At 33.1% G+C, this 27,188-nt stretch overlaps 1 protein-coding gene across 1 annotated transcript; it reads left to right on the top strand.

Moving 5' to 3' along the window:
• The first annotated feature begins 967 nt into the window (after positions 1 to 967).
• On the top strand, positions 968 to 5,748 carry LOC107615827 (cellulose synthase-like protein D4). Its single transcript, XM_021107602.2, has 3 exons — positions 968 to 976; positions 3,840 to 4,591; positions 4,687 to 5,748. The coding sequence occupies exons 1-3, from the start codon at positions 971 to 973 to the stop codon at positions 5,645 to 5,647; spliced, it is 1,719 nt and encodes a 572-aa protein (XP_020963261.2). The 5' UTR covers positions 968 to 970; the 3' UTR covers positions 5,648 to 5,748.
• The last annotated feature ends 21,440 nt before the right edge of the window (positions 5,749 to 27,188 follow it).

A 27,188-nucleotide genomic window follows, 5' to 3' on the forward strand; every position in this document is an offset into this window, starting at 1 on the left:
AGAAGAAACTTGAGAACTGAGAACTGAGATCTGAGACCTGAGGGTTGAAGCAGAGACTAAGAAATGAGACACGGCGACGGCGAGGAGCAGCGAAGCGGCGCGACTCACGGCGACAAAGCGAGCTCGGACAGAGAGGGCGACAAGTAGAGAAGGCGTCGGCGATGAGTTTAAGCTCTGAAATGGGATGGTGGGTGGTGGCTATTCTTGGAATTCGAAGAGAGGAGAGGATTATGGCCTATGGGTGGGAGCTAGGGTTTTCTGGTGGGTATGAGTGAGAGTGAGAGAGAGAGACAGAAAGGGGTGGGGTGGGAATTCAGGGATTGGGGCCTTTTTGGCCTTTCATTCGTTTTTTTTTTTTTTTTTTTTGTAACCTTCGAAACGACGTCGTTTAGTAGTTTGGTTTAAAAAAAACCGCTAAATAACCGAACGGTTCTTCCGGTTCACCGGTTAACTGCCGGTTCGACCGGTTTTTTCACCGGTTTTTTGCCAGACGGTTTCTGACCTTACCCGGACCGGTTAGATGACCGGTTCCCGGTTTTTCCAGTTGAACCGGCCGGTCCGGTTCGATTTTCAGAACCATGATATGTAGTGAGGTGTGCATTACATTGTAGACGATTGAAAATATTATAAGATTGCTTAGTGGGTCAGTAATATTGTATATCCTGCACACATGCTTTGCATGTGGCTAACACAATTCTCTATGCAATAGTAAACATGTGACATATAAAGTTAAGAATAAGTAAGGCAATATTAAAATTTAAGTGAAATTAATTTAATTTTAAAAGTTAATTTGAATCTAAAAATTTTTTTACACTCAGAAGATTATAAAGCTTTTATTTTCAGATAATGGAAACTTGACAGGCATATATGTGACTTTAGTTTGTGATCAATGGGAACTTAGATATATGTCCAACTGTCCATATAGGTATATAATAATATAAGACATTATGCACCAGAGAAGACGGGTATAATGCAAGTAAAGACAAAAGAATTTACGAAGGTGGTTGCGGGATGTTATCAGCACTCAACAATAACATTTACAAAAAAAAATGGCCATATTTTTCTTTCTTTCTTTATAAATATCTTGCATTGGCCATTCATGATATTATTGTTCACTTAAAATATCAGCACACAATTCTTCAACTTGACCCCACTGGATATTCTGTCCTTGTTTAATATAAAAAAATATCTCCTTTTTTGTTTTGGTTCCATCCGAAAACAAAAACAAATTCTTAAAATAAACACATCACGCAATACGCATGTCAGATCAAGTATTTGTTCACGAAATTTTTATTTTAATAAATAAAATAAATATAATAATTACTGAAATAAATAATTTTAAAATTTATTATTAAAATTTATCGTTTTCTCTTATTTCATTTATACTATAAACAAGATAATTTTACACACATCTTATTTATAGTATAAATAAAATACATAAAAACTTATCTATTTTATTCACAATGTAAACGAGATAAGCTAAAAAATTATGACAACTATATATACAACTTGTTGACAGTATTTGACCGGACACCAGTTTAAACTTTTCAACCACTTCTTCCTCTCTTTTACCACTTTTTGACCATATAATCGATAAATACGACGATAGCGCGCGCAACTGATAATGACGGAGACATTAATAGGCTAAACGAGTTTACATTACGCCGAGGCAGCCGACTTTGTATGGTAGGATGTTACAATTTCGGCAAAATTTCTTCTATAATTAGAACTCTTAGCCAAATATAATCTTTATTTTCTCACAAATCAAGCATATTTTTAAATAATTTTAATGAAAATCGACAGAATTTTTCCTTAATCTAAAGACCTTCGCCAAAAAATTTTATCAATTTACGAAGAAACCTGTTGCAAGCATAAATTAAATAAACATTATTAATTCAATAAAACATCAAATCTTAGCCATTCTAGAGTGCAACCCTTTATTACCTGCAATTTTTTAGCAAACAAAGATTTTGAGAAAGCTCCACTAGACAACCTTCTCCCACTTCTATCCTAAAACTCTATCATAAAAAAAATAAGTTCAGCATAAAACTTAAACAATATAGTACTGAGTACTGCACGAACAACCCACGATTAAAGCTACAAGACGTTCAAACAAAAAAAAGAAAATCCTAAAATAGAAATAAAATTTGTGAAATGTAAAAATTAATGATAAAAATTTATGTATATTTGTAAAATTAATTAATCTAATCCCAAAATTATAATTAATAATAAAATTAACTTAATTAATCTAAAATCAAGTCTAAATTAATCTAAATCCAAACCTAATATAATTTATATCGTAATTACCCTAAACCTTAACCTAACATAATTTAAATCCTAAATACTCTAAGCGTAGCTAATTAACTATATATCACAATTTCACAACATATGATTTACAAATGAAAATTAAAATACTATGTCATAATTAGAAATAAAAATTACGTAATAAATTTAAACTAATTATAAGATTAATTATTCTAAACTAATTATAAAACTAATTACTCTAAACTAAGTATTCTAAATTTATTTTATATCACAATTTTATAATAATTTACTTACTTCGAAACAGTAGTAGTACAAAGACTTTTTCAGCATCATGATAACGACGGCAAATGATGGGACAAAGGAGTGTAAAGTTAGGATTTAGCAAATATAAACAATGACAAAAAAATAGAAGAAAAAAGAGAAGAAGACATACCTGAATAAAGGAAAAAGGGTAACATCGCAGATGACGGCGGTGGCAAACGACGGAGGCGGCAACTAGCGACAGCAACAAACGACGGAGGCAGCAACTCGCAGAAAAAAACAATTTTCTCAACGGCAGAAACAAACTCCCAATAGATGCTTCTCGATGGCAACAATGACCGGAGTCATGGAAAGCAGTTGGCCACGGCAAAACAACGGTGAATGGTGGCGATGGTAGGGCTAACGGCGAGAGAGAAAGAGAAAGGAGAGAGAAGTGATATTGAAGATATTGCAAAAATGGAAGAAAGGGTTCGCAAATTCGAATTTAGGGTCCTCATCAAATACTAATTGATCTATCACATTACATGCTAAAATGTGCACACTGTAACGTACGTATACATGGGAAGTGTTTAAGTCAATATTTTGTAGTTTTTTTTTGCTACGTACCTAGTTGTATACACAAAAAAATTAGCTCATAATATCTCTCTCCATCAGAATTTTTTATAGGCGAGTAAATGAGAGTTTTGCCTTATGTCATTTATGTTATGAGAATCAGCAATGTGACTCGTTTTATTGTTTAAAGTCAAATTTTCAAAATAATAAAAAAAACCTCATGCTCTTTAAACTAAAAATTACTAATGTGTCACAATACAAACGAAATGCAGTAAAAGTTCTGGTTTGTTGTTGAAACACCTAACAAATTCAACTTTTTTTTTCTCTGTCTTGTTCTTTTTCCTCCACATGCTTGTATGTTGTCTTTGTATCAAAGTTTAGTCCACAATATATCATTGATTGAATTATATTATAAAAAAATGTTATTAGAATGTCCACTTAAGTACCTATTAAATTCATAAATAAATGAATAAGCATTTATATATGATAAAAATTTATGTACAAATAAACTATCACCTTTTTAAGTGCGAAAAGAAAATCATTCATTATATAAAAAATAAAAAATACTATGAGTACATTAAGAAATCAGTCACCATGTATAAATACATATATTCTATATTGTAACTAATTTTTGGTGTAATATTAATATTACCCGATTGTATCCAATAGTATCTTTTTCTTCAAATAAGTTCTTACAATATATTTGCTTAATTATCACATTTAACACTAGATGATTTTATGATGTATCAATCTATGAAAAGGTGATGTTGAAGCCGCCAAGTCCTGATCCATTGTTAGGAAGTGCAGATGACAAGATCATAGACTTTGCAGAAGTAGATATACGATTACCAATGTTTGTGTATGTATCTCGAGAGAAACGCCCGGGTTACGATCACAACAAGAAAGCAGGTGCCATGAATGCACTAGTTCGAGCATCCGCGATTCTGTCGAATGGGCCATTCATTCTGAACCTTGACTGTGACCACTACATCTATAATTGCAAGGCGGTGCGAGAAGGAATGTGCTTCATGATGGATAGAGGTGGTGAAAACATATGCTATATCCAATTCCCACAGAGGTTTGAAGGAATTGATCCTTCAGATCGCTATGCCAACCACAATACTGTCTTCTTTGATGGTAACATGCGAGCTCTTGATGGTCTTCAAGGCCCAGTTTATGTGGGAACGGGTTGCATGTTTCGAAGATTTGCACTATATGGTTTTAACCCTCCCTTGGTGGATCAGGTAAACCCTAAAAAAGGTGAAAGTGAGTCTGAAATGCAAGCATTGAGTGCTAGTGAATTTGATAGAGATCTAGATGTGAACCTATTGCCAAAACGTTTTGGTAATTATACCATGTTAGCCGAGAGCATACCCATTGCTGAGTTCCAAGGTCGGCCGCTTGCAGATCATCCGGCAGTCAAGTATGGACGTCCACCCGGTGCTCTTAGGGTACCTCGTGACCCACTTGATGCCACCACTGTAGCAGAGGCCGTATCTGTCATTTCTTGTTGGTATGTATGCATGCTTTTGAATCAGATCAAATCAAACTACATCCCTGTCAAATTTTATCAATTAATTGATGTGCGATATGTATATTTATTTATAGGTACGAGGACAAGACAGAGTGGGGATATAGGGTAGGATGGATTTATGGGTCAGTGACAGAAGACGTGGTTACAGGGTATCGCATGCACAATCGTGGATGGCGTTCTGTGTATTGTGTAACAAAAAGAGACTCGTTTCGCGGATCCGCACCAATTAATCTCACTGATCGACTGCACCAGGTGTTGCGATGGGCCACAGGCTCTGTTGAAATCTTCTTCTCAAAGAATAATGCTTTACTTGCAAGTCGGCGCCTTAATTTTCTTCAAAGACTCGCTTACCTCAATGTTGGCATATACCCATTCACCTCTGTGTTCCTTATTGTGTATTGTTTCCTCCCTGCACTTTCTCTATTTTCTGGGTTCTTCATTGTCCAAACTCTTAGCATTGCCTTCTTGATCTACTTGCTTACCATCACCATATGTTTGGTTTTGTTGGCCATTCTTGAGGTAAAATGGTCTGGTGTTGAGTTAGAGCAATGGTGGAGAAACGAACAATTTTGGCTCATTTCTGGAACTAGTGCTCACTTTGCTGCTGTGGTTCAAGGACTCCTTAAGGTCATTGCTGGTATTGAAATTAATTTCACATTGACATCCAAATCTGCGGCAGAGGACGATGAAGATATATATGCAGATTTGTATATAGTTAAGTGGTCCTCCCTGATGATTCCACCCATTGTTATTGCTATGGTGAATATTATTGCCATTGTGGTTGCATTTTCTAGGACAATTTTCAGCGTATATCCAGATTGGAGCAAGTTTATTGGAGGTGCTTTCTTTAGTTTTTGGGTGCTTGCTCATTTGTATCCATTTGCAAAAGGGTTGATGGGGAGGAGAGGAAAGACCCCAACCATTGTGTATGTTTGGGCAGGTCTCGTTGCCATTACAATTTCTTTGTTGTGGATTGCCATTAGCCCACCCAAGGGAGGCGCAAAAGGTGTTAAGACAGAATTCCAATTTCCATGAAACATTAATAGCATTTTGCTACTTTAACGTCAACAACACTATATGTACCTAACTTTGGTGTGAGCACCATGTTTGAAAGAGAAGGATGGGAAAAGGAAAAACGAATGAAAGGGAAAAAATTTTGGACAAAAAGTGGAGTCTAGATAGGTGTAGAAACCAACTTACAGTACAAATATATATATTTTTTTCAATTTAAAATGGGTAGACAAATCTTGGGTATTAAAAGCATGAAAATAAAAGACAAAAAATTAGTTTTTATTTCATATATTTCTGCAATGCGGATGAGTTGGTGTAAAGACATTGTTTTTTGAAATGTACAAAAGTATATACTTTCTTTTATTTCCATTGAGCAGTAGGCATAACTCAACCAGAAAATCTCATTCTATAGTTCAAGGAGTGAGGACTATGACATAATCATGAAGGTTATCGAGATCATATACCTTAAATAATTTAGAATTTTCAATACATTCTTCTCACACTCAAGATTGAACATATGAAGCATAATATTTGCAAGAATAAACTTTTGTAGGTAGCTCATCTATACAAGATAGGCTTAGATACCATGTTCATGCTAAGAAAGAAAATGAAACAATTAATTGCATTTACTTGAACAAGACATGTTATTACAATGAATTTATTAATCAAATGACTTAGATAGTATGAAAAATGAAAAATTGGAACTAACTATCAAAGCCTTTCTAACTAATTCTTGTTATACAAATGGCTTCTATAACAAAAGGAGGTGAACTGATTCGTCACTCAGTTAGAACTTTCAAAAGATTATTTAGAAGATTATTGACCCGTTAAAAAAGAAACAAAAATGTTACACATGGTGGGTTGCACCACCCATCTAAAAGTACCTGATAGGTCAAAAATTTAGGATTTAGAATTTGGAATTTGGTGCTTAAGTTTGAGGATTAAGCATAAAATTACGATTGTTATTTGTAAAGAATTAGGATAGCTATATTTTTGATGGTTTTCTATTGATTTATAAAGGTTTTGTGCCTTCATGGAGTTATGATGGTTTTGGGAGTTATGATGGTTTTAGGAATTGCTATGCGTCGTAACGCGTAGTGTTACATTAGTGTAAAAAAGATGCATAATCGTTGATGTTTTGAATGTGGTCTTGTTCAGACTAAAATAGTTTAGAGCCTAATTGCAGAGAACTCATATTGTCCCTTTAGCTTGGTACTCATACACTTTAAGGTGAATACAACTTTCTGTGATTTTACATAGCTGAGTTTCGGTAAATTCAGTAAGTAAAGTAATGAGTTTGTAATTCTTTTAAAAAAGGTTGCCTAGATTAATTAGATTCTCTTCCTATCTATTCATAGTATAAGATCAATCAAGGAATCTAAATTGCACGGTACTTTATTCTTGTATCTTTCCTTGGTTGAGGTAGACTTCCCTATCCTTAATTAATGATAGAATAAGATTTGTTGCTTTGCCCACAAGCCCTGCTAGTGTAGCTAGTTTGGTCGAAACTGTGTTGTTTGTTTTGGCGAGAAGCTCCAAATGTGATTCTAATCCTAAATTAGGTTTAATTTCCTGTTTTGGAATGAATTGTTAATTTGTTATAAAGAATGACCTGCCTAAACTTAAAAAACATTGGTTCTTTTCCTTGGTAGCATGGCGCTTATCGGTCTCAATACCTTTTGACACTTGGCATTGTTTCCTTTCATCTACAAGGAGGGAGAGTAGTAATCTCTCAGGGGCAAAATCTATTTGTTCTTATGTATATATAGTTTTCTATTTAGCAAAAAAATCCCATATTTATATTATCCAAATATATAAATATTGGTAAAGAAAAAAATGATGCATGCTCTCGACTATGATGCATGACTGGAGAAACTGAACAGAAGCTCAAAATTAGCCTTCTAAGCAATCAAGCACTAAAGCCCAATCTTCCTGATAGGCTGTATCCACGACGGCCAACTCGTCAGTTTGACACTGACATAGCAAGATAACTTTGCAATAACGGCATTTTTTAGATGTACAAAATAGGGATTTGAAAGTGGACTAATTAGTCTTATAACAAAATAAATTAGACACTTATTTGTTGATATATGAATGGTTTTATTAAAATTTTAAACTGGCAAAATGATGTTGATACTAATTGCTAAGCATATAAAATGGTCGGTGAAAGTGGTAGTGTTCTTTACTTTTTAGTAGAAAAATTAAACATTTAATTTTTGTAGGTGAAAATTCAGCAGTCGATTTCACCTAAAATTGATAGTTGAGAGTCGTTAAATAATTTGATTGATTTGACTAAATTTTTATTTAACGACTCTTAGTTATCTACTTCACGTATAATTAACTAGAGTTGAGTTTTTTCACCTTTTGTTTTACATGTTAATTTTTAAATATGTTATAAAAATGGTTATTTAAATAACCAAAATGCTAATTCAACAACCGGGAGAATAAGTTTGACATCTAAATAATGACACTTTATTAAATACTCTACTGTTTATATTTCGATAAATAATAAATATATTTAATTTAAATATTTAAAAAAGCCACTAGCTCGTTATTCAATTATTATTTGCAATTAAGAAGAAACGAACTACATCTATATTTATAGAAAGATCAATGTTAATCATTTTATAAAATAAAATAAAATTTAATAGTGATACACTGTAAGTTAAATAAAAAGGTTTATATAATTAATATTATATTATCAAATTATTAAAAATATTTAATTTTTATATTTATTGTATTAATAATTATTAAAAAAATATAATATGATTTCATATTATTTTTTATATTATCTATTAAAATTAAACTCAATAAAATATAATAATATTGAATACTATACATTATAAGTTTAATTTTAAGAGATATCCATGTATATTTTACAAATAAAAAGTAAATACCTTGTCTGATATTTTATCATGTTCCAAAAAGTTTCTATGCATAATTTATGATTTAAAAAAATGTTACTTATCTTTTAAATTAGCCTTTTTTTAACTTTTTAATTTAATAATATTATTTAATTATTTTTTTAATTGAATAACTTTTTTATTTTTTAGGCAAACACGTTGTTGATTATTTTAATTTAACTCTTATTTACACCAACAAACACATTTAGATTTTAATACGATAAGGTTTATTAAATATACGAGGATGCATTATTTTTTTTTGTTATATCTAAATTGTAATACCTTTATTTATTTTATTGTAGAATAAATAATAAACTAAAATGTGATAAGTTTAACTAAATTATTTATGATAAAAGAAAATAATAACATTTATATATTAATATTTTGGTATAAAATATTATATATAATTATTTTTTTATATATAATTTTGATAAATGGTATAAACTATATTTGATAGATACATAATATATAATTGATAACATTTTGATATATAAGTTAAAGTTTTTTTATATAGCATTATATATAGATTATATTTATATGCATATTATTTAAATTAACTAGTAATTTTTTATGAATCAAATTTAAATTTTATAAATAGACTTAACTGTTAATAAACTAATAGGGATGAAAATGGGCTAGATTACTCAACGAAGATTCATGACTTGACTCGTTTTAGGTTTGTGCTTTTTGAAAAAGTGTATTAGTTAAAAAGATTAAGCCATAGACTTTAAAAAAAGCCAATGAAGCTCATTCAATCTGCTCGCTAAAATATTTTTTTAAGATTTTGAAACTATCCTATTCTACTTTAAATTTTATGATGTTTGTTGTATAATTGAGTCATGAGTGAAAACTCAAAAAAACTTGATGCACATCATGAATCTCTTGACTAGCTAGTTAATTGTTGGTTGAGTAGAAGTAATTTATTGAGAAGTTTTGTTTTGCAATTTTCACAATTATATTTTGTTTTTATATGCATATGAATTTCTTTTGCAGGTATCATCACTTGAAAATTTTGAACTTGACTGACTTATATATTTTCATCAGATATCTTTTTTTCAAGAGCTTTGCATGATAATCAACAGGTTCAGATACCTTAATTAGCAGACAATAATTATTCTCTTGTTTTACTACAAGCTATCAAAAAGTACTCGAAAATTGATGTCGTAGGCAAAAATAATTTTAAAATATATGAATGATAAATAAATTCAAATTAAATTATTCTAGTTTCAAGAGTATTTATACAAGAAAATTAAATATTATTCTACTATTAATAGCCCATTTTGAAATAAATAAGTATTAATGAAGGTAATTGTATTTTTTTTGGTGATTAATGAAGGTAAATGTATCAATAGTAGTAATAATTATGCATTTAATAGATGGAGAAGAGGGCTAGCTCGTTACATATAATTAATCTCTACATACAAGTCATTTACACAAACAAGTCTATTCTTGTGTGGATGAATTTCCGAGATATATCTCATTTTAGAGGGAATCGAGCTTGTCTCTTCATCTTCAGAGTATGTATACTTCGGCAAGAAGAAGAACACAGAGGATGGGTACCTGCAAAAGGTACTCCAATGCTCAAGTCAATATGAGAAATATATGAGAATAGTTAAATAAACCAGATATTAAAACTTATCATGTGAATCCCCCTATATGGCTGATATAGAAGGTTCCTTTCATAAGCATAGAATTGATGAATGATATTCATGTTCTGACCATTTGGTCATTAAGATGGAAATTGTTAGAAATAAGTAGTATGACTACAATTCAATCTATCATGTGTCAAATAATTTGTTATTGTTATTGTACTGTATCCCTTATACGTTGGATAAAACGGCCGGGTTATACCTCGGTAATATCAAATCAAATTAAACTCCTTATCATAACCGACTCCTCCCCAAAAACCTCGCAACTAGTCGGCCATGACTAACGGATCGATGAATAATTCAGCGCTAATGGTTATAAATTAAAGAAAACCCTACGATACAGAGGCACTAAAAACCCTAGAAAATCCTAGAAAACCCTAAAGAATCCTAGATAACCCTAGAAAACCCTAGAAAACCCAAAAAATCCTAGAAAACCTAGATAATCCTAGAAAACCCTAGAAAACCCTAGATAACCCTAGAAAACCCTAAATAACCTTAGATAACCCTAGATAACCCTAGAACATCCTAGAAAACCCTAGATAACCCTAGAAAACCCTAGATAACCCTGGAAAATACTAGATAACCCTAGAAAACCCTAGATAATCCTAGAAAACCCTTGAAAACCCTTGAAAACTCTAGAAAATCCTAGATAACCCAAGAAAATCGTAGATAACCATAGAAAATCGTAGATAACCCTAGAAAATCCTAGATAACCCTAGAAAGCCCTAGAAATTCCTAAAAACCCTAGAAAACCCTAAAGAACCCAAGATACCCCTAGAAAACCCTAGAAAATCTAGAAAACCCTAGATAACCTTAGATAACCCTAGAAAACCCTTGATAACCCTAGAAAATCCTAGAGAATCCTTAAAAACCCTATAAAACCTTAGATATCACCAGAAAATCCTAGAAAACCTAAAAAACCCTTGAAAATCCTAGAAAACCCTAGAAAGTCCTAGAAAATCTAGAAAATCCTAGATACCCTAGAAAATCCTAGAAAACCTAAAAAACCCTTGAAAACCCTAGAAAATGCTAGATAATCCTAGAAAGCCCTAGAAATTTATAAAACCCTAGAAAATCCTAGAAAATCCTAAAGAACCCTAGATAACCCTAGAAAACCCTAGAAAACCTTGAAAACCCTAGAAAACCCTAGAAAGCCCTAGAAAATCTAGAAAATCCTAGATACCCTAGAAAACCCTAGTAAACCTAGAAAACCCTTGAAAACTCTAGAAAACCCTAGATAACCCTAGAAAGCCCTAGAAATTTCTAAAAACCCTAGAAAATCCTAGAAAACCCTAAAGAACCCTAGATAACCCTAGAAAATCCTAGAAAACCTAGAAAATCCTAGAAAACCTAGATAATCCTAGAAAACCCTAGATAACCCTAAAAAACCCTAAATAACCTTAGATAACCCTAGATAACCCTAGAACATCCTAGAAAACCCTAGAAAACCCTAGATAACCCTAGGAAACCCTAGATAATCCTAGATAACCCTAGAAAATCCTAGATAACCCTAAAAAACCTGAGAAATTCCTAAATACCCTAGAAAACCCTAAAAAACCTTAAAGAATGCTAGATAACCCTAGAAAACCCTAGAAAACCCTAGATAACCCTAGAAAACCCTAGATAACCCTTGAAAACCTTAGATAATCCTAGAAAACCCTAGAAAGTCTAGAACCACTAGAAAACCCTAGAAACCCTTAAAAACTCTAGAAAATCCTAGAAAATCCAAATAGATCCTAGAAAATCCTAGATAACCCTAGAAAACCCTTGAAAACCCTAGGAAACCCTAGAAAACCCTAGAAAACTTAAAAAACACTTGAAAATCCTAGAAAATCCTAGATAACCCTAGAAAATCCTAGATAATCCTAGAAAATCCTAGATAACCCTAGAAAATTATAAATAACCCTAGAAAGCCCTAGAAAACCTAAAAAACCCTAGAAAATCCAAGATAATCCTAGAAAACCCTAGATAACCCTAGAAAACCCTAGAAAACCCTAGATAACCCAAGATAACCCAAGATAACCCTAGAAAACCCAAGATAACCCTAGAAAACCCTAGAAAACCCTAGTAAACCCTAGAAAACCCTAGAAAACCCTTAAAAATCCTATAAAACCTTAGATAAACCTAGAAAACCCTACATAACCCTAGAAAATCATAGATAACCCTAGAAAACCCTAGTAAACCTAAAAAACTCTTGAAAACCCTAGAAAACCCTTAAAACCCCTAGAAAGCCCTTGAAAACCATAGGAAAAAGCTTAGAAAACCCTAGAAAACCCTTGAAAACCATTAGAAACCCTAGAAACCCCTAGATAACCCTAGAAAGTCCTAAATAATCATAGAAAACCCTAGATAACCCTAGAAAATCCTAGATAACCCTAGAAAGCCCTAAAATTCCTAAAAACCCAAGAAAATCCTAAAGAACCCAAGAAACCCCTAGAAAACCCTAGAAAACCTAGATAACCCTAGAAAACCCTAGATAACCCTAGATAACCTTAGATAACCCTAGAAAACCCTAGATAACCCTAGAAAATCTTAGATAATCCTAGAAAACCCTTGAAAACCCTTGAAAACTCTAGAAAACCCTAGATAACCCAATAAAATCCTAGATAACCATAGAAAACCCTAGATAACCCTAGAAAACCTATAAAACCGTAAAACCGTAGATATTACTAGAAAATCCTAGAAAACCCTTGAAAACCCTAGAAAACCCTAGAAACCCTAGAAAATATAAAAAACCCTAGATACACTAGAAAATCATAGAAATCCTAGAAAACCCTTGAAAACCCTAGAAAACCCTAGATAACCCTAGAAAATCTAGAAAACCCTAAAGAAGCCTAGATAACCCTAGAAAACTCTAGAAAACCTAGAAAATTATAGAAAACCTAGATAATCCTAGAAAACCCTAGATAACCCTAGAAAACCCTAGATAACTCTAGATAACCCTAGATCATCCTAGAAAACCCTAGATAACCCTAGAAAATCCTAAAAACCCTAAAACCCATATAACACCTTAGGTAACCCTAGGAAACCCTAGATAACCCTAGACAACCCTAGAAAATCCTAGATAACCCTAGAAAACCTTAGAAATTCCTAAATACCCTAGAGAATCCTAAAAAACCTTAAAGAATGCTAGATAACCCTAGAAAACCCTAGAAAATCCTAGAAAACACTAGATAACTCTAGAAAACCCTAGATAACCCAAGAAAATCCTAGATAACCATAGAAAATCATAGATAACCCTAAAAAATCCTAGATAACCCTAGAAAGTCCTAGAATGTTCTAGGATTATCTAGGGTTATCTAGGGTTTTCTAGGGTTATCTAGGATTTTCTAGGGTTTTCTAGGATTATCTAGGTTTTCTAGGATTCTCTAGGTTTTCTAGGGTTTTCTAGGGTTATCTAGGCTTCTTTAGGGTTTTCTTGATTTTCTAGGGTTATCTAGGGTTTTCTAGGGATTTCAAGGGTGTTCTAGGTTTTCTAGGGTTTTCTAGTGTATCTAGATTTTCTAGGGCTTTCTAGGGTTTTCTAGGGTTTTCAAGGGTTTTCTAGGTTTTCTAGGATTTTCTAGTAATATCTATGGTTTTACGGCTTTATAGGTTTTCTAGGGTTATCTAGGGTTTTCTATGGTTATCTAGGATTTTCTTGGGTTATCTAGGGTTTTCTAGAGTTTTCAAGGGTTTTCAAGGGTTTTCTAGGATTATCTAAGATTTTCTAGGGTTATCTAGGATTTTCTAGGGTTATCTAGGGTTATCTAGGGTTTTCTAGGGTTATCTAGGTTTTCTAGGGTTTTCTAGGGGTTTCTTGGATTCTTTAGAATTTTCTAGGGTTTTTAGGAATTTTTAGGGCTTTCTAGGGTTATCTAGGATTTTCTAGGGTTATCTAGGATTTTCTATGGTTATCTAGGATTTTCTAGGGTTATCTAGGGTTTTCTAGGGTTTCTAATGGTTTTCAAGGGTTTTCTAGGTTTTCTAGAGTTTTCTAGGATTTTTCCTATAGTTTTCAAGGGCTTTCTAGGGTTTTCTAGGGTTTTCAAGAATTTTTTAGGTTTTCTAGGGTTATCTACGATTTTCTAGGGTTATGTAGGATTTTCTAGGGTTATCTAAGGTTTTATAGGATTTTTAAGGGTTTTCTAGAGTTTTCTAGGGTTTTCTAGGGTTTTCAAGGGTTTTCTAGGTTTTCTAGGATTTTCTAGTGTTTTCTAGGGTTTTCTAGGGTTTTCAAGGGTTTTTTAGGTTTTCTAGGATTTTCTAGTAATATCTACGGTTTTACGGTTTTATAGGTTTTCTAGGGTTATCTAGGGTTTTCTATGGTTATCTAGGATTTTCTTGGGTTATCTAGGGTTTTCTAGAGTTTTCAAGGATTTTCAAGGGTTTTCTAGGATTATCTAAGATTTTCTAGGGTTATCTAGGGTTTTCTAGGGTTATCTAGGGTTAACTAGGGTTTTCTAGGATTTTCTAGGTTATCTTGGGTTTTCTAGGGTTATCTTGGGTTATCTTGGGTTATCTAGGGGTTATCTAGGGTTTTCTAGGGTTATCTAGGGTTTTCTAGGGTTATCTTGGGTTTTCTAGGGTTATCTTAGATTTTCTAGGTTTTTTAGGTTTTCTAGGGCTTTCTAGGGTTATTTAGAATTTTCTAGGGTTATCTAGGATTTTCTAGGATTATCTAGGATTTTTTAGGGTTATCTAGGGTGTTCTAGGATTTTCAAGGGTTTTTTAAGTTTTCTAGGGTTTTCTAGTGTTTCCTAGGGTTTTCAAGGGTTTTCTAGTGGTTCTAGACTTTCTAGGATTTTCTAGGATTATCTAAGGTTTTCAAGGGTTATCTAGGGTTTTCTAGGGTTATCTAGGGTTTTCTAGAGTTTTCTAGGGTTATCTAGCGTTCTTTAAGGTTTTTTAGGGTTTTCTAGGGTATTTAGGAATTTTTCGGGTTTTCTAGGGTTATCTAGAATTTTCTAGGATTATCTAGGGTTTCCTAGAGTTATCTAGGGTTTTCTAGGGTTTTCTAGGATGTTCTAGGGTTATTTAGGATTATCTAGGGTTATTTAGGGTTTTCTAGGGTTTTCTAGTATTATCTAGGTTTTCTAGGATTTTCTAGGTTTTCTAGGGTTTTCTAGGGTTATCTAGGGTTCTTTAGGCTTTTCTAGGATTTTTTAGGGTTTTTAGGAATTTCTAGGGCTTTCTAGGGTTTTTTAGGGTTTTCAAGGGTTTTCTAGGTTTTCTAGGATTTTCTAGGGTATCTAGGGTTTTCTAGATTTTCTAGGGCTTTCTAGGATTTTCTAGGGTTTTCAATGTTTTCTAGGGTTATCTAGGGTTCTTTAGGGTTTTCTAGGATTTTCTAGGGTTTTAGGAATTTCTAGGGCTTTCTAGGGTTATCTAGCGTTTTCTAGGGTTTTCATGGGTTTTTTAGGTTTTCTAGGGTATCTAGAATTTTCTAGATTTTCTAGGGCTTTCTAGGGTTTTCTAGGATTTTCAAGGGTTTTCTAGGTTTTCTAGGATTTTCTGGTGATATCTAAGGTTTTATAGGGTTTTTAAGGATTTTCTAGTGTTTTCTAGGATTATCTAGGATTTTCTAGAGTTATCAAGGGTTTTCTAGGGTTATCTAGGGTTATCTAGGGTTTTCTAGGTTTTCTAGGATTTTCTAGGGGTATCTTGGGTTCTTTAGGGTTTTCTAGGGTTTTTAGGAATTTCTAGGGCTTTCTAGGGTTATCTATGGTTATCTACGATTTTCTTGGGTTATCTAGGGTTTTCTAGATTTTCAAGGGTTTTCAAGGGTTTTCTAGGATTATCTAGGGTTTTCTAGGATTATCTAAGGTTTTCTAGGGTTATCTAGGTTTTCTTGGGTTTTCTAGGGGTTTCTTGGGTTCTTTAGGATTTTCTAGGGTTTTTAGGAATTTCTAGGGCTTTCTAGGGTTATCTAGGATTTTCTAGGGTTATCTAGGATTTTCTATGGTTATCTAGGATTTTCTAGGATTATCTAGGGTTTTCTAGGGTTTCTAATAGTTTTCAAGGGTTTTCTAGGTTTTCTAGGGTTTTTCCTATGCTTTTCAAGGGCTTTCTAGGGTTTTCAAGAGTTGTCTAGGGTTTTCAAGGGTTTTTTAGATTTTCTAGGGTTTTCTATGGTTATTTTGGATTTTCTAGGGTTATATAGGGTTTTCTAGGTTTATCTAAGGTTTTATAGGGTTTTCTAGGGTTTTCTAGGGTTATCTAGGGTTTTCTAGGAATTTCTAGGGTTATCTTAGGTGTTCTAGGGTTATCTTGGGTTATCTTGGGTTATCTAGGGTTTTCTAGGGTTATCTAGGGTTTTCTAGGGTTTTCTAGAGTTATCTTGGATTTTCTAGGGTTTTTTAGGTTTTCTAGGGCTTTCTAGGGTTATTTAGAATTTTCTAGGGTTATCTAGGGTTTTCTAGGATTATCAAGGATTTTCTAGGGTTTTCAAGGGTTTTTTAAGTTTTCTACGGTTTTCTAGGGTTATCTAGGGTTTTCTAGGGTTATCTAGGATTTTCTTAGGTTATCTAGGAATTTCTAGAGTTTTCAAGGGTTTTCAAGGATTTTCTAGAATTATCTAGGGTTTTCTAGGGTTTTCTAGGGTTATATAGGGTTATCTAGGGTTTTCTAGGGTTATCTAGGTTTTCTAGGCTTTTCTAGGGGTTGCTTGGGTTCTTTAGGATTTTCTAGGATTTTTAGGAATTTCTAGGGCTTTCTAGGGTTATCTAGGATTTTCTAGGGTTTCTAATGGTTTTCAAGGGTTTTCTAGGTTTTCTAGGGTTTTCTAGGGTTTTTTCTATGGTTTTCAAGGGCTTTCTAGGGTTTTCAAGGGTTTTTTAGGTTTTCTAGGGTTTTCTAGGGCTATCTAGGATTTTCTATGGTTGTGTAGGGTTTTCTAGGGTTATCTAAGGTTTTATAGGATTTTTAAGGGTTTTCTAGGGTTTTCTAGAGTTAACTAGGGTTTTCTAGGGTTTTCTAGGGTTATCTTGGGTTTTCTAGGGTTATCTTGGGTTATCTTGGGTTATCTAGGGTTTTCTAGGGTTTTCTAGGGTTACCAAAGATTTTCTAGGGTTATCTAGGGTTTTCTAGGGTTTTCTAGGGTTATCATGGATTTTCTAGAGTTCTTTAGGTTTTCTAGGGCTTTCTAGGGTTATTTAGAATTTTCTAGGGTTATCTAGGGTTTTCTAGAGTTTTCAAGGGTTTTTTAAGTTTTCTAGGATTTTCTAGGGTTTCCTAGGGTTTTCAAGGATTTTCTAGGGTTATCTAGGATTTTCTAGGATCTACTTGGGTTTTCTAGGGTTTTCTAGAGTTTTTAAGGATTTCTAGGGTTTTCTAAGATTATCTAAGGTTTTCAAGGGTTCTCTAGGGTTTTCTAGGGTTATCTAGCATTCTTTAAGGTTTTTTAGGGTTTTCTAGGGTATTTAGGAATTTCTCGGGTTTTCTATGGTTATCTAGGGTTTCCTAGGGTTATCTAGGGTTTTCTAGGGTTTTCTAGGATGTTCTAGGGTTATCTAGGGTTATCTAGGGTTATTTAGAGTTTTCTAGGGTTATCTAGGGTTTTCTAGGGTTATCTAGGGTTCTTTAGGGTTTTCTAAGATTTTCTAGGGTTTTTAGGAATTTCTAAGGCTTTCTTGGGTTATCTAGGATTTTTAGTGTTATCTAGGGTTTTCTACGATTATCTAGGATTTTTTAGGGTTTTCAAGGGTTTTCTAGTTTTTCTAGGGTTTTCTAGGGTTATCTAAAGTTTTCTAGCTTTTCTAGGGCTTTCTTGGGTTTTCAAGGGTTTTCTAGGGTTTTTCCTATGGTTTTCAAGGGCTTTCTAGGGTTTTCAAGGATTTTTTAGGTTTTCTAGAGTTTTCTAGGGTTATCTAGGATTTTCTAGGGTTATGTAGGGTTATCTAAGGTTTTATAGGATTTTTAAGGATTTTCTAGGGTTTTCCAGGGTTAACTAGGGTTTTTTAGGATTTTCTAGGGTTATCTTGGGTTTTCTAGGGTTATCTTGGGGTATCTAGGGTATCTAGGGTTTTCTAGGGTTATCTAGGGTTATCTAGGGTTTTCTAGGGTTATCTAGGATTTTCTAGGGTTTTTTAAATTTTTTAGGGTTTTCTAGGGTTATCTAGGGTTACTTAGGATTTTCTAGGGTTTCCTAGGATTTTCAAGGGTTATCTAGGATTTTCTAGGATTTACTTGGGTTTTCTAGGATTTTCTAGGGTTTCTAGGGTTTTCTAGGGGTTCTAGACTTTCTAGGATTTTCTAGGATTATCTAAGGTTTTCTAGGGTTATCTAGGGTTTTCTAGGGTTATCTAGGATTTTCTAGGGTTTTCTTGGGTTATCTAGCGTTCTTTAAGGTTTTTTAGGGTTTTCTAGGGTATTTAGGAATTTCTAGGGTTTTCTAGGGTTATCTAGGATTTCCTAGGGTTATCTATGGTTTTATAGGGTTTTTAGGATTTTGTATGGCTTTCTAGGGTTATCTAGGATTTTCTAGGATTTTCTAGGATTTTCTAATGTTTTTTAGGGTTTTCAAAGGTTTTTAAGTTTTCTAGGGTTTTCTAGGGTTATCTAGGGTTTTCTAGGGTTATCTATGATTTTCTTGGGTTATCTAGGGTTTTCTAGAGTTTTCAAGGGTTTTCAAGGGTTTTCTAGGATTATCTAGGTTTTTCTAGGGTTATCTAGGGTTTTCTAGTGTTATATAGGGTTATCTAGGGTTATCTAGGATTTTCTAGGGTTATCTAGGTTTTCTAGGGTTTTCTAGGGATTTCTTGGATTCTTTAGGATTTTCTAGGGTTTTTAGGAATTTCTAGGGCTTTCTAGGGTTATCTAGGATTTTCTAGGGTTATCTAGGATTTTCTATGGTTATCTAGGATTTTCTAAGGTTATCTAGAGTTTTCTAGGGTTTCTAATGGTTTTCAAGGGTTTTCTAGGTTTTTTAGGGTTTTCTAGGGTTTTACCTATGGTTTTCAAGGGCTTTCTATGATTTTCAAGGGTTTTTTAGGGTTTTCAAGGGTTTTTTAGGTTTTCTAGGGTTATCTAGGGTTATCTAGGATTTTCTAGGGTTATGTAGGGTTTTCTAGGATTATCTAAGGTTTTATAGGATTTTTAAGGGTTTTCTAGGGTCTTCTAGGGTTAACTAGGGTTTTCTAGTGTTTTCTAGGGTTATCTTGGGTTTTCTAGGGTTATCTTGGGTATTTTTCTTGGGTTTTCTAGGATTTTCAAGGGTTTTTTTAGGGATTTTTAGGGTTTTCCAGGGATTTTTGAGGGTTTTCTACGGTGTTCTATAGTTTTCTATGATTTTCTAGGATTTTCGAGGGTTTTTCTAGGGTTTTCTTTGGATTTATAGGATTTTCTATGGTTTTCTTAGGATTTTCTAGAGTTTTCGAGAGTTTTTTAGAGTTTTCTATGGTTTTCGAGGGTTTTTTTAGGTTTTTTCTAGTATTTTCTAGGATTTTCTGGGGTTTTTCTAGAGTCTTCGAGGGTTTTCTAGGGTTTTCTAGGGTTTTTCTAGTATTTTCTAGGGTTTTCTTGGGTTTTCTAGGGTTTTCTAGGGATTTCTGAGGGTATTTTAGGGTTTTCTAGGTTTTTCTAGGAGTTTTCTAGGGATTTCTACGGTTTTCTACGATTTTCTAGGATTTTCTAGGGTTTTTCGAGGATTTTCTATGGATTTATTGGGTTTTCTATGATTTTCTTAGGATTTTCTATGGTTTTTAAGAGTTTTTCTGGGATTTTCAACGGTTTTCTAGGATTTTCTGGGGTTTTTCTAGGATTTTCTAGGATTTTCTTGGATTTTCTAGGGTTTTCTAGGGTTTCTGAGGGTTTTCTAGGGTTTTCAAGGGTTATCTAGAATTTTCTTGGGTTTTCTAGGGTTTTCTAGGGATTTCTGAGGGTTTTCTAGGTTTTTCTTAGAGTTTTCTAGGGTTTTCTATAATTTTCTAAGATTTTCTAGTGTTTTTTAGGTTTTTCTAGGGTTTTCGATGGATTTATAGGGTTTTCAATTGTTTCCTTAGTGTTTTCTAGGATTTTTGAGGATTTTTTTTAGGGTTTTCTATGGTTTTCTTAGTGTTTTCTAGGATTTTCGAGGATTTTTCTAGGTTTTTCTAGGAGTTTTCTAGGGATTTCTACGGTTTTCTACGATTTTCTAGGATTTTCTAGGGTTTTTCGAGGATTTTCTAGGATTTTCTATGGATTTATAGGGTTTTCTATGGTTTTTAAGGGGTTTTCTGCGATTTTCAACGGTTTTCTAGGATTTTCTGGGATTTTTCTAGGATTTTCTAGGATTTTCTTGGATTTTCTATGATTTTCTAAGGGTTTTCTAGGGATTTCTGGGATTTTTCTAGAGTTTTCTAGGATTTTCTAAGATTTTCAAGGGTTTTCTAGAATTTTCTTGGGTTTTCTAGGGTTTTCTAGGGATTTCTGAGGGTTTTCTAGGTTTTTCTTGGAGTTTTCTAGGGTTTTCTACGATTTTCTAGGATTTTCTAGCATTTTTTTAGGTTCTTCTAGGATTTTCGATGGATTTATACGGTTTTCTATGGTTTTCTTAGGGTTTTCTAGGATTTTCGAGGGTTTTTTAGGGTTTTCTACAATTTTCAAGGGTTTTCTAGGATTTTCTTGGATTTACTGGGGTTTTTCTAGGATATTCTAGGTTTTTCTAGGGTTTTCTTGGGTTTTCTAGGGTTTCTAGGGATTTCTAAGGGTTTTCTCAGATTTTCTAGGTTTTTCTAGGGATTTCCCAAGATTTTCTGGGGTTTTCTAGAGTTTTCTAGGACTTTCTAGGATTTTCTAGAGATTTTCTAGGATTTTCTAGGCTTTTCTAGAGATTTTTAGGGTTTTCTAAGATTTTCCTTGGATTTTCTAGGGTTTTCGAGGATTTTTTAGGGTTTTCTATAGTTTTCGAGGGTTTTTCTAGGGTTTTCTAGGGTTTTTCTTGGGTTTTCTAGGATTTTCAAGGGTTTTCTAAGATTTTTTAGGGATTTTTAGGATTTTCTAGGAATTTTTGGGGGTTTTCTACGGTGTTCTATAGTTTTCTACGATTTTGTAGGATTTTCGAGGGTTTTTCTAGGGTTTTCTTTGGATTTATAGGATTTTCTATGGTTTTCTTAGGATTTTCTAGAGTTTTCGAGAGTTTTTTAGGGTTTTCTATAGTTTTTGAGGATTTTTTCTAGTATTTTCTAGGGTTTTCTGGGGTTTTTCTACTGTTTTTGAGGGTTTTCTATGGTTTTTCAAGGATTTTCTAGGGTTTTCTTGGGTTTTCTAGGGATTTGTAGGAATTTCTGAGGGTATTCTAGGTTTTTCTAGGAGTTTTCTAGGGATTTCTACGGTTTTCTATGATTTTCTAGGATTTTCTAGAGTTTTTCGAGGATTTTCTAGGATTTTCTATGGATTTATAGGGTTTTTTATGGTTTTCTTAGGGTTTTCTATGGTTTTCAAGAGTTTTTTTGGGATTTTCAACGGTTTTCTAGGATTTTCTGGGGTTTTTTATAGGATTTTCTAGGATTTTCTTGGATTTTCTAGGATTTTCTAGGGTTTCTGAGGGTTTTCTTGGGATTTCTAGGATTTTTCTAGAGTTTTCTAGGATTTTCTAGGATTTTCAAGGGTTTTCTAGAATTTTCTTGGGTTTTCTAGGGTTTTCTAGGGATTTCTGAGGGTTTTCTACGTTTTTCTTAGAGTTTTCTAGGGTTTTCTACAATTTTCTAAGATTTTCTAGTGTTTTTTTAGGTTTTTCTAGGGTTTTCGATGGATTTATAGGGTTTTCTATTGTTTTCTTAGTGTTTTCTAGGATTTTTGAGGATTTCTTTAGGGTTTTCTATGGTTTTCTTATTGTTTTCTAGGATTTTCGAGGATTTTTCTAGGTTTTTCTAGGAGTTTTCTAGGAATTTCTACGATTTTCTACGATTTTCTAGGGTTTTTCGAGGATTTTCTAGAATTTTCTATGGATTTATAGGGTTTTCTATGGTTTTCTTAAGGTTTTCTATGGTTTTCAAGAGTTTTTCTGGGATTTTCAACGGTTTTCTAGGATTTTTTGGGGTTTTTCTAGGATTTTTTAGGATTTTCTAGGGTTTTCTAGGGTTTTCTAGGGATTTCTAAGATTTTTCTAGAGTTTTCTAGGATTTTCTAGGATTTTCAAGGGTTTTCTAGAATTTCCTTGGGTTTTCTAGGGATTTCTGAGGGTTTTCTAGGTTTTTCTTGGAGTTTTCTAGGGTTTTCTACGATGTTCTAGGATTTTCTAGCATTTTTTTAGGTTTTTCTATGGTTTTCTTCGGGTTTTCTAGGATTTTCGTGAATTTTTTAGGGTTTTCTACAATTTTCAAGTATTTTTCTAGGATTTTCTTGGGTTTTCTGGGATTTTTCTAGGATATTCTAGGTTTTTCTTGGGTTTTTTAGGGTTTTCTAGGGATTTTTAATGGTTTTCTAGGATTTTCTAGGTTTTTCTAGGGATTTTCAGAGATTTTCTGGGATTTTCTAGGGTCTTCTAGGACTTTCTAGGATTTTCTATGGATTTTCTAGGATTTTCTAGAGATTTTTAGGATTTTCTAAGATTTTCTTTGGATTTTCTAGGGTTTTCGAGGATTTTTAGGGTATTCTATGGTTTTTGAGGGTTTTTCTAGGGTTTTCTAGGGTTTTTCTTGGGTTTTCTAGGATTTTCGAGGGTTTTCTAGAATTTTTTAGAGATTTTTAGGGTTTTCTAGGGATTTTTAAGGGTTTTCTACGGTTTTCTATAGTTTTCTACGATTTTCTAGGATTTTCGAGGGTTTTTCTAGGGTTTTCTTTGGATTTATTGGGTTTTCTATGGTTTTCTTAGGATTTTCTAGGGTTTTCGAGAGTTTTTTAGGGTTTTCAATGATTTTCGAGGGTTTTTTAGGGTTTTACTAGTATTTTCTAGGGTTTTCTAGGGTTTTCTAGGATTTTTTATGGTTTTCAAGGGTTTTTCTAGGATTTTCTAGGGTTTTCTTGGTTTTTCTAGGGTTTTCTAGGGATTTCTAAGGGTATTCTAGGGTTTTCTAGGAGTTTTCTAGGGTTTTCTACGGTTTTCTATGATTTTCTAAGATTTTCTAGGGTTTTTCGAGGATTTTCTAGGAATTTCTATGGATTTATAGGGTTTTCTATGGATTTATAGGGTTTTCTAGAGTTTTCTAGGATTTTCTAGGGATTTCTAGGATTTTCAAGGGTTTTCTAGAATTTTCTTGGGTTTTTTAGGGATTTCTGAGGGTTTTCTAGGGTTTTCTACGATTTTCTAGGATTTTCTATGGATTTATAGGGTTTTCTATGGTTTTCTTAGGGTTTTCTATGGTTTTCAAGAGTTTTTCTGGGATTTTCAACGGTTTTCTAGGATTTTCTGGGATTTTTCTAGGATTTTCTTGGATTTTCTAGGGTTTCTGAGGGTTTTCTAGGGATTTCTAGGATTTTTCTAGAGTTTTCTAGGATTTTCTAGGATTTTCAAGGGTTTTCTAGAATTTTCTAGGGTTTTCTAGGGATTTCTGAGGGTTTTCTAGGTTTTTCTTAGAGTTTTCTAGGGTTTTCTACAATTTACTAAGATTTTCTAGTGTTTTTTTAGGTTTTTCTAGGGTTTTTGATGGATTTATAGGTTTTTCTATGGTTTTCTTAGTGTTTTCTAGGATTTTCGAGGATTTTTTTAGGATTTTCTATAGTTTTCTTAGTATTTTCTAGGATTTTCGAGGATTTTTCTAGGTTTTTCTAGGAGTTTTCTAGGGATTTCTACGGTTTTCTACGATTTTCTAGGATTTTCTAGGGTTTTTCGAGGATTTTCTAGGATTTTCTATGGATTTATAGGATTTTCTATGATTTTCTTAAGGTTTTTTATGTTTTCAAGAGTTTTTCTGGGATTTTCAACGGTTTTCTAGGATTTTCTGGGGTTTTTCTAGGATTTTCTAGGGTTTTCTAGGGTTTCTGAGGGTTTTCTAGCGATTTCTAAGATTTTTCTAGAGTTTTCTAGGATTTTCTAGGATTTTCAAGGGTTTTCTAGAATTTTCTTGGGTTTTCTAGGGATTTATGAGGGTTTTCTAGGTTTTTCTTGGAATTTTCTAGGGTTTTCTACGATTTTCTAGGATTTTCTAGCACTTTTTTAGGTTTTTCTAGGGTTTTTTATGGTTTTCTTAGGGTTTTCTAGGATTTTCGAGAATTTTTTAGGGTTTTCTACAATTTTCAAGTATTTTTCTAGGATTTTCTTGGGTTTTCTGGGGTTTTTCTAGGATATTCTAGGTTTTTTTAGGGTTTTCTTGGGTTTTCTAGGGATTTTTAAGGGTTTTTTAGGATTTTCTAGGTTTTTCTAGGGATTTTCAGAGATTTTCTGGGATTTTCTAGGGTCTTCTAGGACTTTCTAGGATTTTCTAGAGATTTTCTATGATTTTCTAGAGATTTTTAGGGTTTTCTAAGATTTTCTTTGGATTTTCTAGGGTTTTCGAGGATTTTTAGGGTATTCTATGGTTTTCGAGGGTTTTTCTAGGGTTTTCTAGGATTTTTCTTTGGTTTTCTAAGATTTTCAAGGATTTTCTAGGATTTTTTAGAGATTTTTAGGATTTTCTAGGGATTTTTGAGGGTTTTCTATAGTTTTCTACGATTTTCTAGGATTTTCGAGGGTTTTTCTAGGGTTTTCTTTGGATTTATTGGGTTTTCTATGGTTTTCTTAGGATTTTCTAGGGTTTTCGAGAGTTTTTTAGGGTTTTCAATAGTTTTCGAGGGTTTTTTACGGTTTTACTAGTATTTTCTAGGGTTTTCTAGGGTGTTTCTAGGTTTTTTATGGTTTTTGAGGGTTTTCTAGGATTTTCTAGGGTTTTCTTGGTTTTTCTAGGGTTTTCTAGGGATTTCTAAGGGTATTCTAGGGTTTTCTAGGTTTTTCTAGGAGTTTTCTAGGGTTTTCTACGATTTTTTGTGATTTTCTAGGATTTTCTAGGATTTTTCGAGGATTTTCTAGGATTTTCTACGGATTTATAGGGTTTTCTATGGTTTTCTTAGGGTTTTCTATGGTTTTCAAGGGTTTTTCTGGGATTTTCTACGGTTTTCTACGGTTTTCTGGGATTTTTCTAGGATTTTCTAGGATTTTCTTGGATTTTCTAGGTTTTTCTAGGGATTTCTAAGGGTTTTCTAGGAATTTCTAGGATTTTTCTAGAGTTTTCTAGAATTTTCTTGGATTTTCTAGAATTTTCTTGGGTTTTCTAGGGTTTTCTAGGGATTTCTGAGGGTTTTCTAGGTTTTTCTTGGAGTTTTCTAGGGTTTTCTACGATTTTCTAGGATTTTCTAGCGTTTTTTTAGGTTTTTCTAGGGTTTTCGACGGATTTATAGGGTTTTCTATGTTTTTCTTAGGGTTTTCTAGGATTTTCGAGGGTTTTCTAGGATTTTTTAGGAATTTTTAGGATTTTCTAGGGATTTTTGAGGGTTTTCTACGGTTTTCTATAGTTTTCTAGGATTTTCGAGGGTTTTTCTAGGGTTTTCTTTGGATTTATAGGGTTTTCTATTTTTTTTATTAGGATTTTCTAGGGTTTTCGAGAGTTTTTTAGTGTGTTCTATGGTTTTCGAGTGTTTTTTAGGGTTTTTCTAGTATTTTCTAGGGTTTTTTGGGGTTTTTCTAGGGTTTTCGAGGGTTTTCTAGGGTTTTCTATGGTTTTCGAGGGTTTTTCTAGGATTTTCTAGGGTTTTCTTGGGTTTTCTAGGATTTTCTAGGGATTTCTGAGGGTATTCTAGGGTTTTCTAGGTTTTTCTAGGAATTTTCTAGGGTTTTCTACGGTTTTCTAGGATTTTCTAGGGTTTTTCAAGGATTTTCTAGGATTTTCTATGGATTTATAGGGTTTTCTATGGTTTTCAAGGGTATTTCTGGGATTTTCTACGATTTTCTAGGATTTTCTAGGGTTTTTCTAGGATTTTCTAGGATTTTCTTGGATTTTATAGGGTTTTCTAAGGGTTTTCTAAGGATTTCTAGGATTTTCTAAGATTTCTAAGGATTTTCTAGGATTTTCTTGGATTTTCTAGAGTTTTCTAGGGATTTCTGAGGGTTTTCTAGGTTTTTCTTGGAGTTTTCTTGGGTTTTCTACGATTTTCTAGGATTTTCTAGCGTTTTTTAATGTTTTTCTAGGGTTTTCGATGGATTTATAGGGTTTTCTATGGTTTTCTTAGGGTTTTCTAGGATTTTCGAGGGTTTTTTAGGGTTTTCTGCAATTTTCAAGGGTTTTCTTGGTTTTTCTGGGGTTTTTCTAGGATATTCTAGGTTTTTCTTAGGTTTTCTAGGGTTTCTAGGGATTTCTAAGGATTTTCTCGGATTTTCTAGGTTTTTCTAGGGATTTTCAGAGATTTTCTTGGGTTTTCTAGGGTTTTCTAGGACTTTCTAGGATTTTCTAGGGATTTTCTAGGATTTTCTAGAGATTTTTAGGGTTTTCTAAGATTTTCTTTGGATTTTCTAGGGTTTTTGAGGATTTTTTAGGGTTTTCTATGGTTTTCGAGGGTTTTTCTAGAGTTTTCTAAGGTTTTTCTTGGATTTTCTAGGATTTTCAAGGGTTTTCTAGGATTTTTTAGGGATTTTTAGGGTTTTCTACGGTTTTTTATAGTTTTCTACAATTTTCTAGGATTTTTGAGGTTTTTTCTAGGGTTTTCTTTGGATTTATAGGGTTTTCTATGGTTTTCTTAGGATTTTCTAGGATTTTCTAGCATTTTTTTAAGTTTTTCTAGGGTTTTCGATGGATTTATAGGGTTTTCTATGGTTTTCTTAGGGTTTTCTAGGATTTTCGAGGGGTTTTCTACAATTTTTAAGGGTTTTTCTAGGATTTTCTTGGGTTTTCTGGGGTTTTTCTAGGATATTCTAGGTTTTTCTAGGTTTTTCTTGGGTTTTCTAGGGTTTTCTAGGGATTTCTATGGATTTTCTAGGATTTTCTAGATTTTTCTAGGGATTTCCAGAGTTTTCTGGGGTTTTCTAGAGTTTTCTAGGACTTTCTTGGATTTTCTAGGGATTTTCTAGGATTTTAAAGGGTTTTCGAGAATTTTCTTGGGTTTTCTAGGATTTTCTAGGGATTTCTGAGGGTTTTCTACGATTTTCTA

Source organism: Arachis ipaensis, chromosome B1 (assembly GCF_059453495.1).
Source record: "Arachis ipaensis isolate K30076 ecotype BB chromosome B1, ASM5945349v1, whole genome shotgun sequence".
NCBI lineage: Eukaryota > Viridiplantae > Streptophyta > Magnoliopsida > Fabales > Fabaceae > Arachis > Arachis ipaensis.

Bases quoted from the DNA above. Each gene is read 5' to 3' on its own strand.
- LOC107615827 (XM_021107602.2), top strand. The intron at 4,592-4,686 runs GTATGTATGCAT...ATTTATTTATAG, and splicing joins GTATCTGTCATTTCTTGTTG to GTACGAGGACAAGACAGAGT.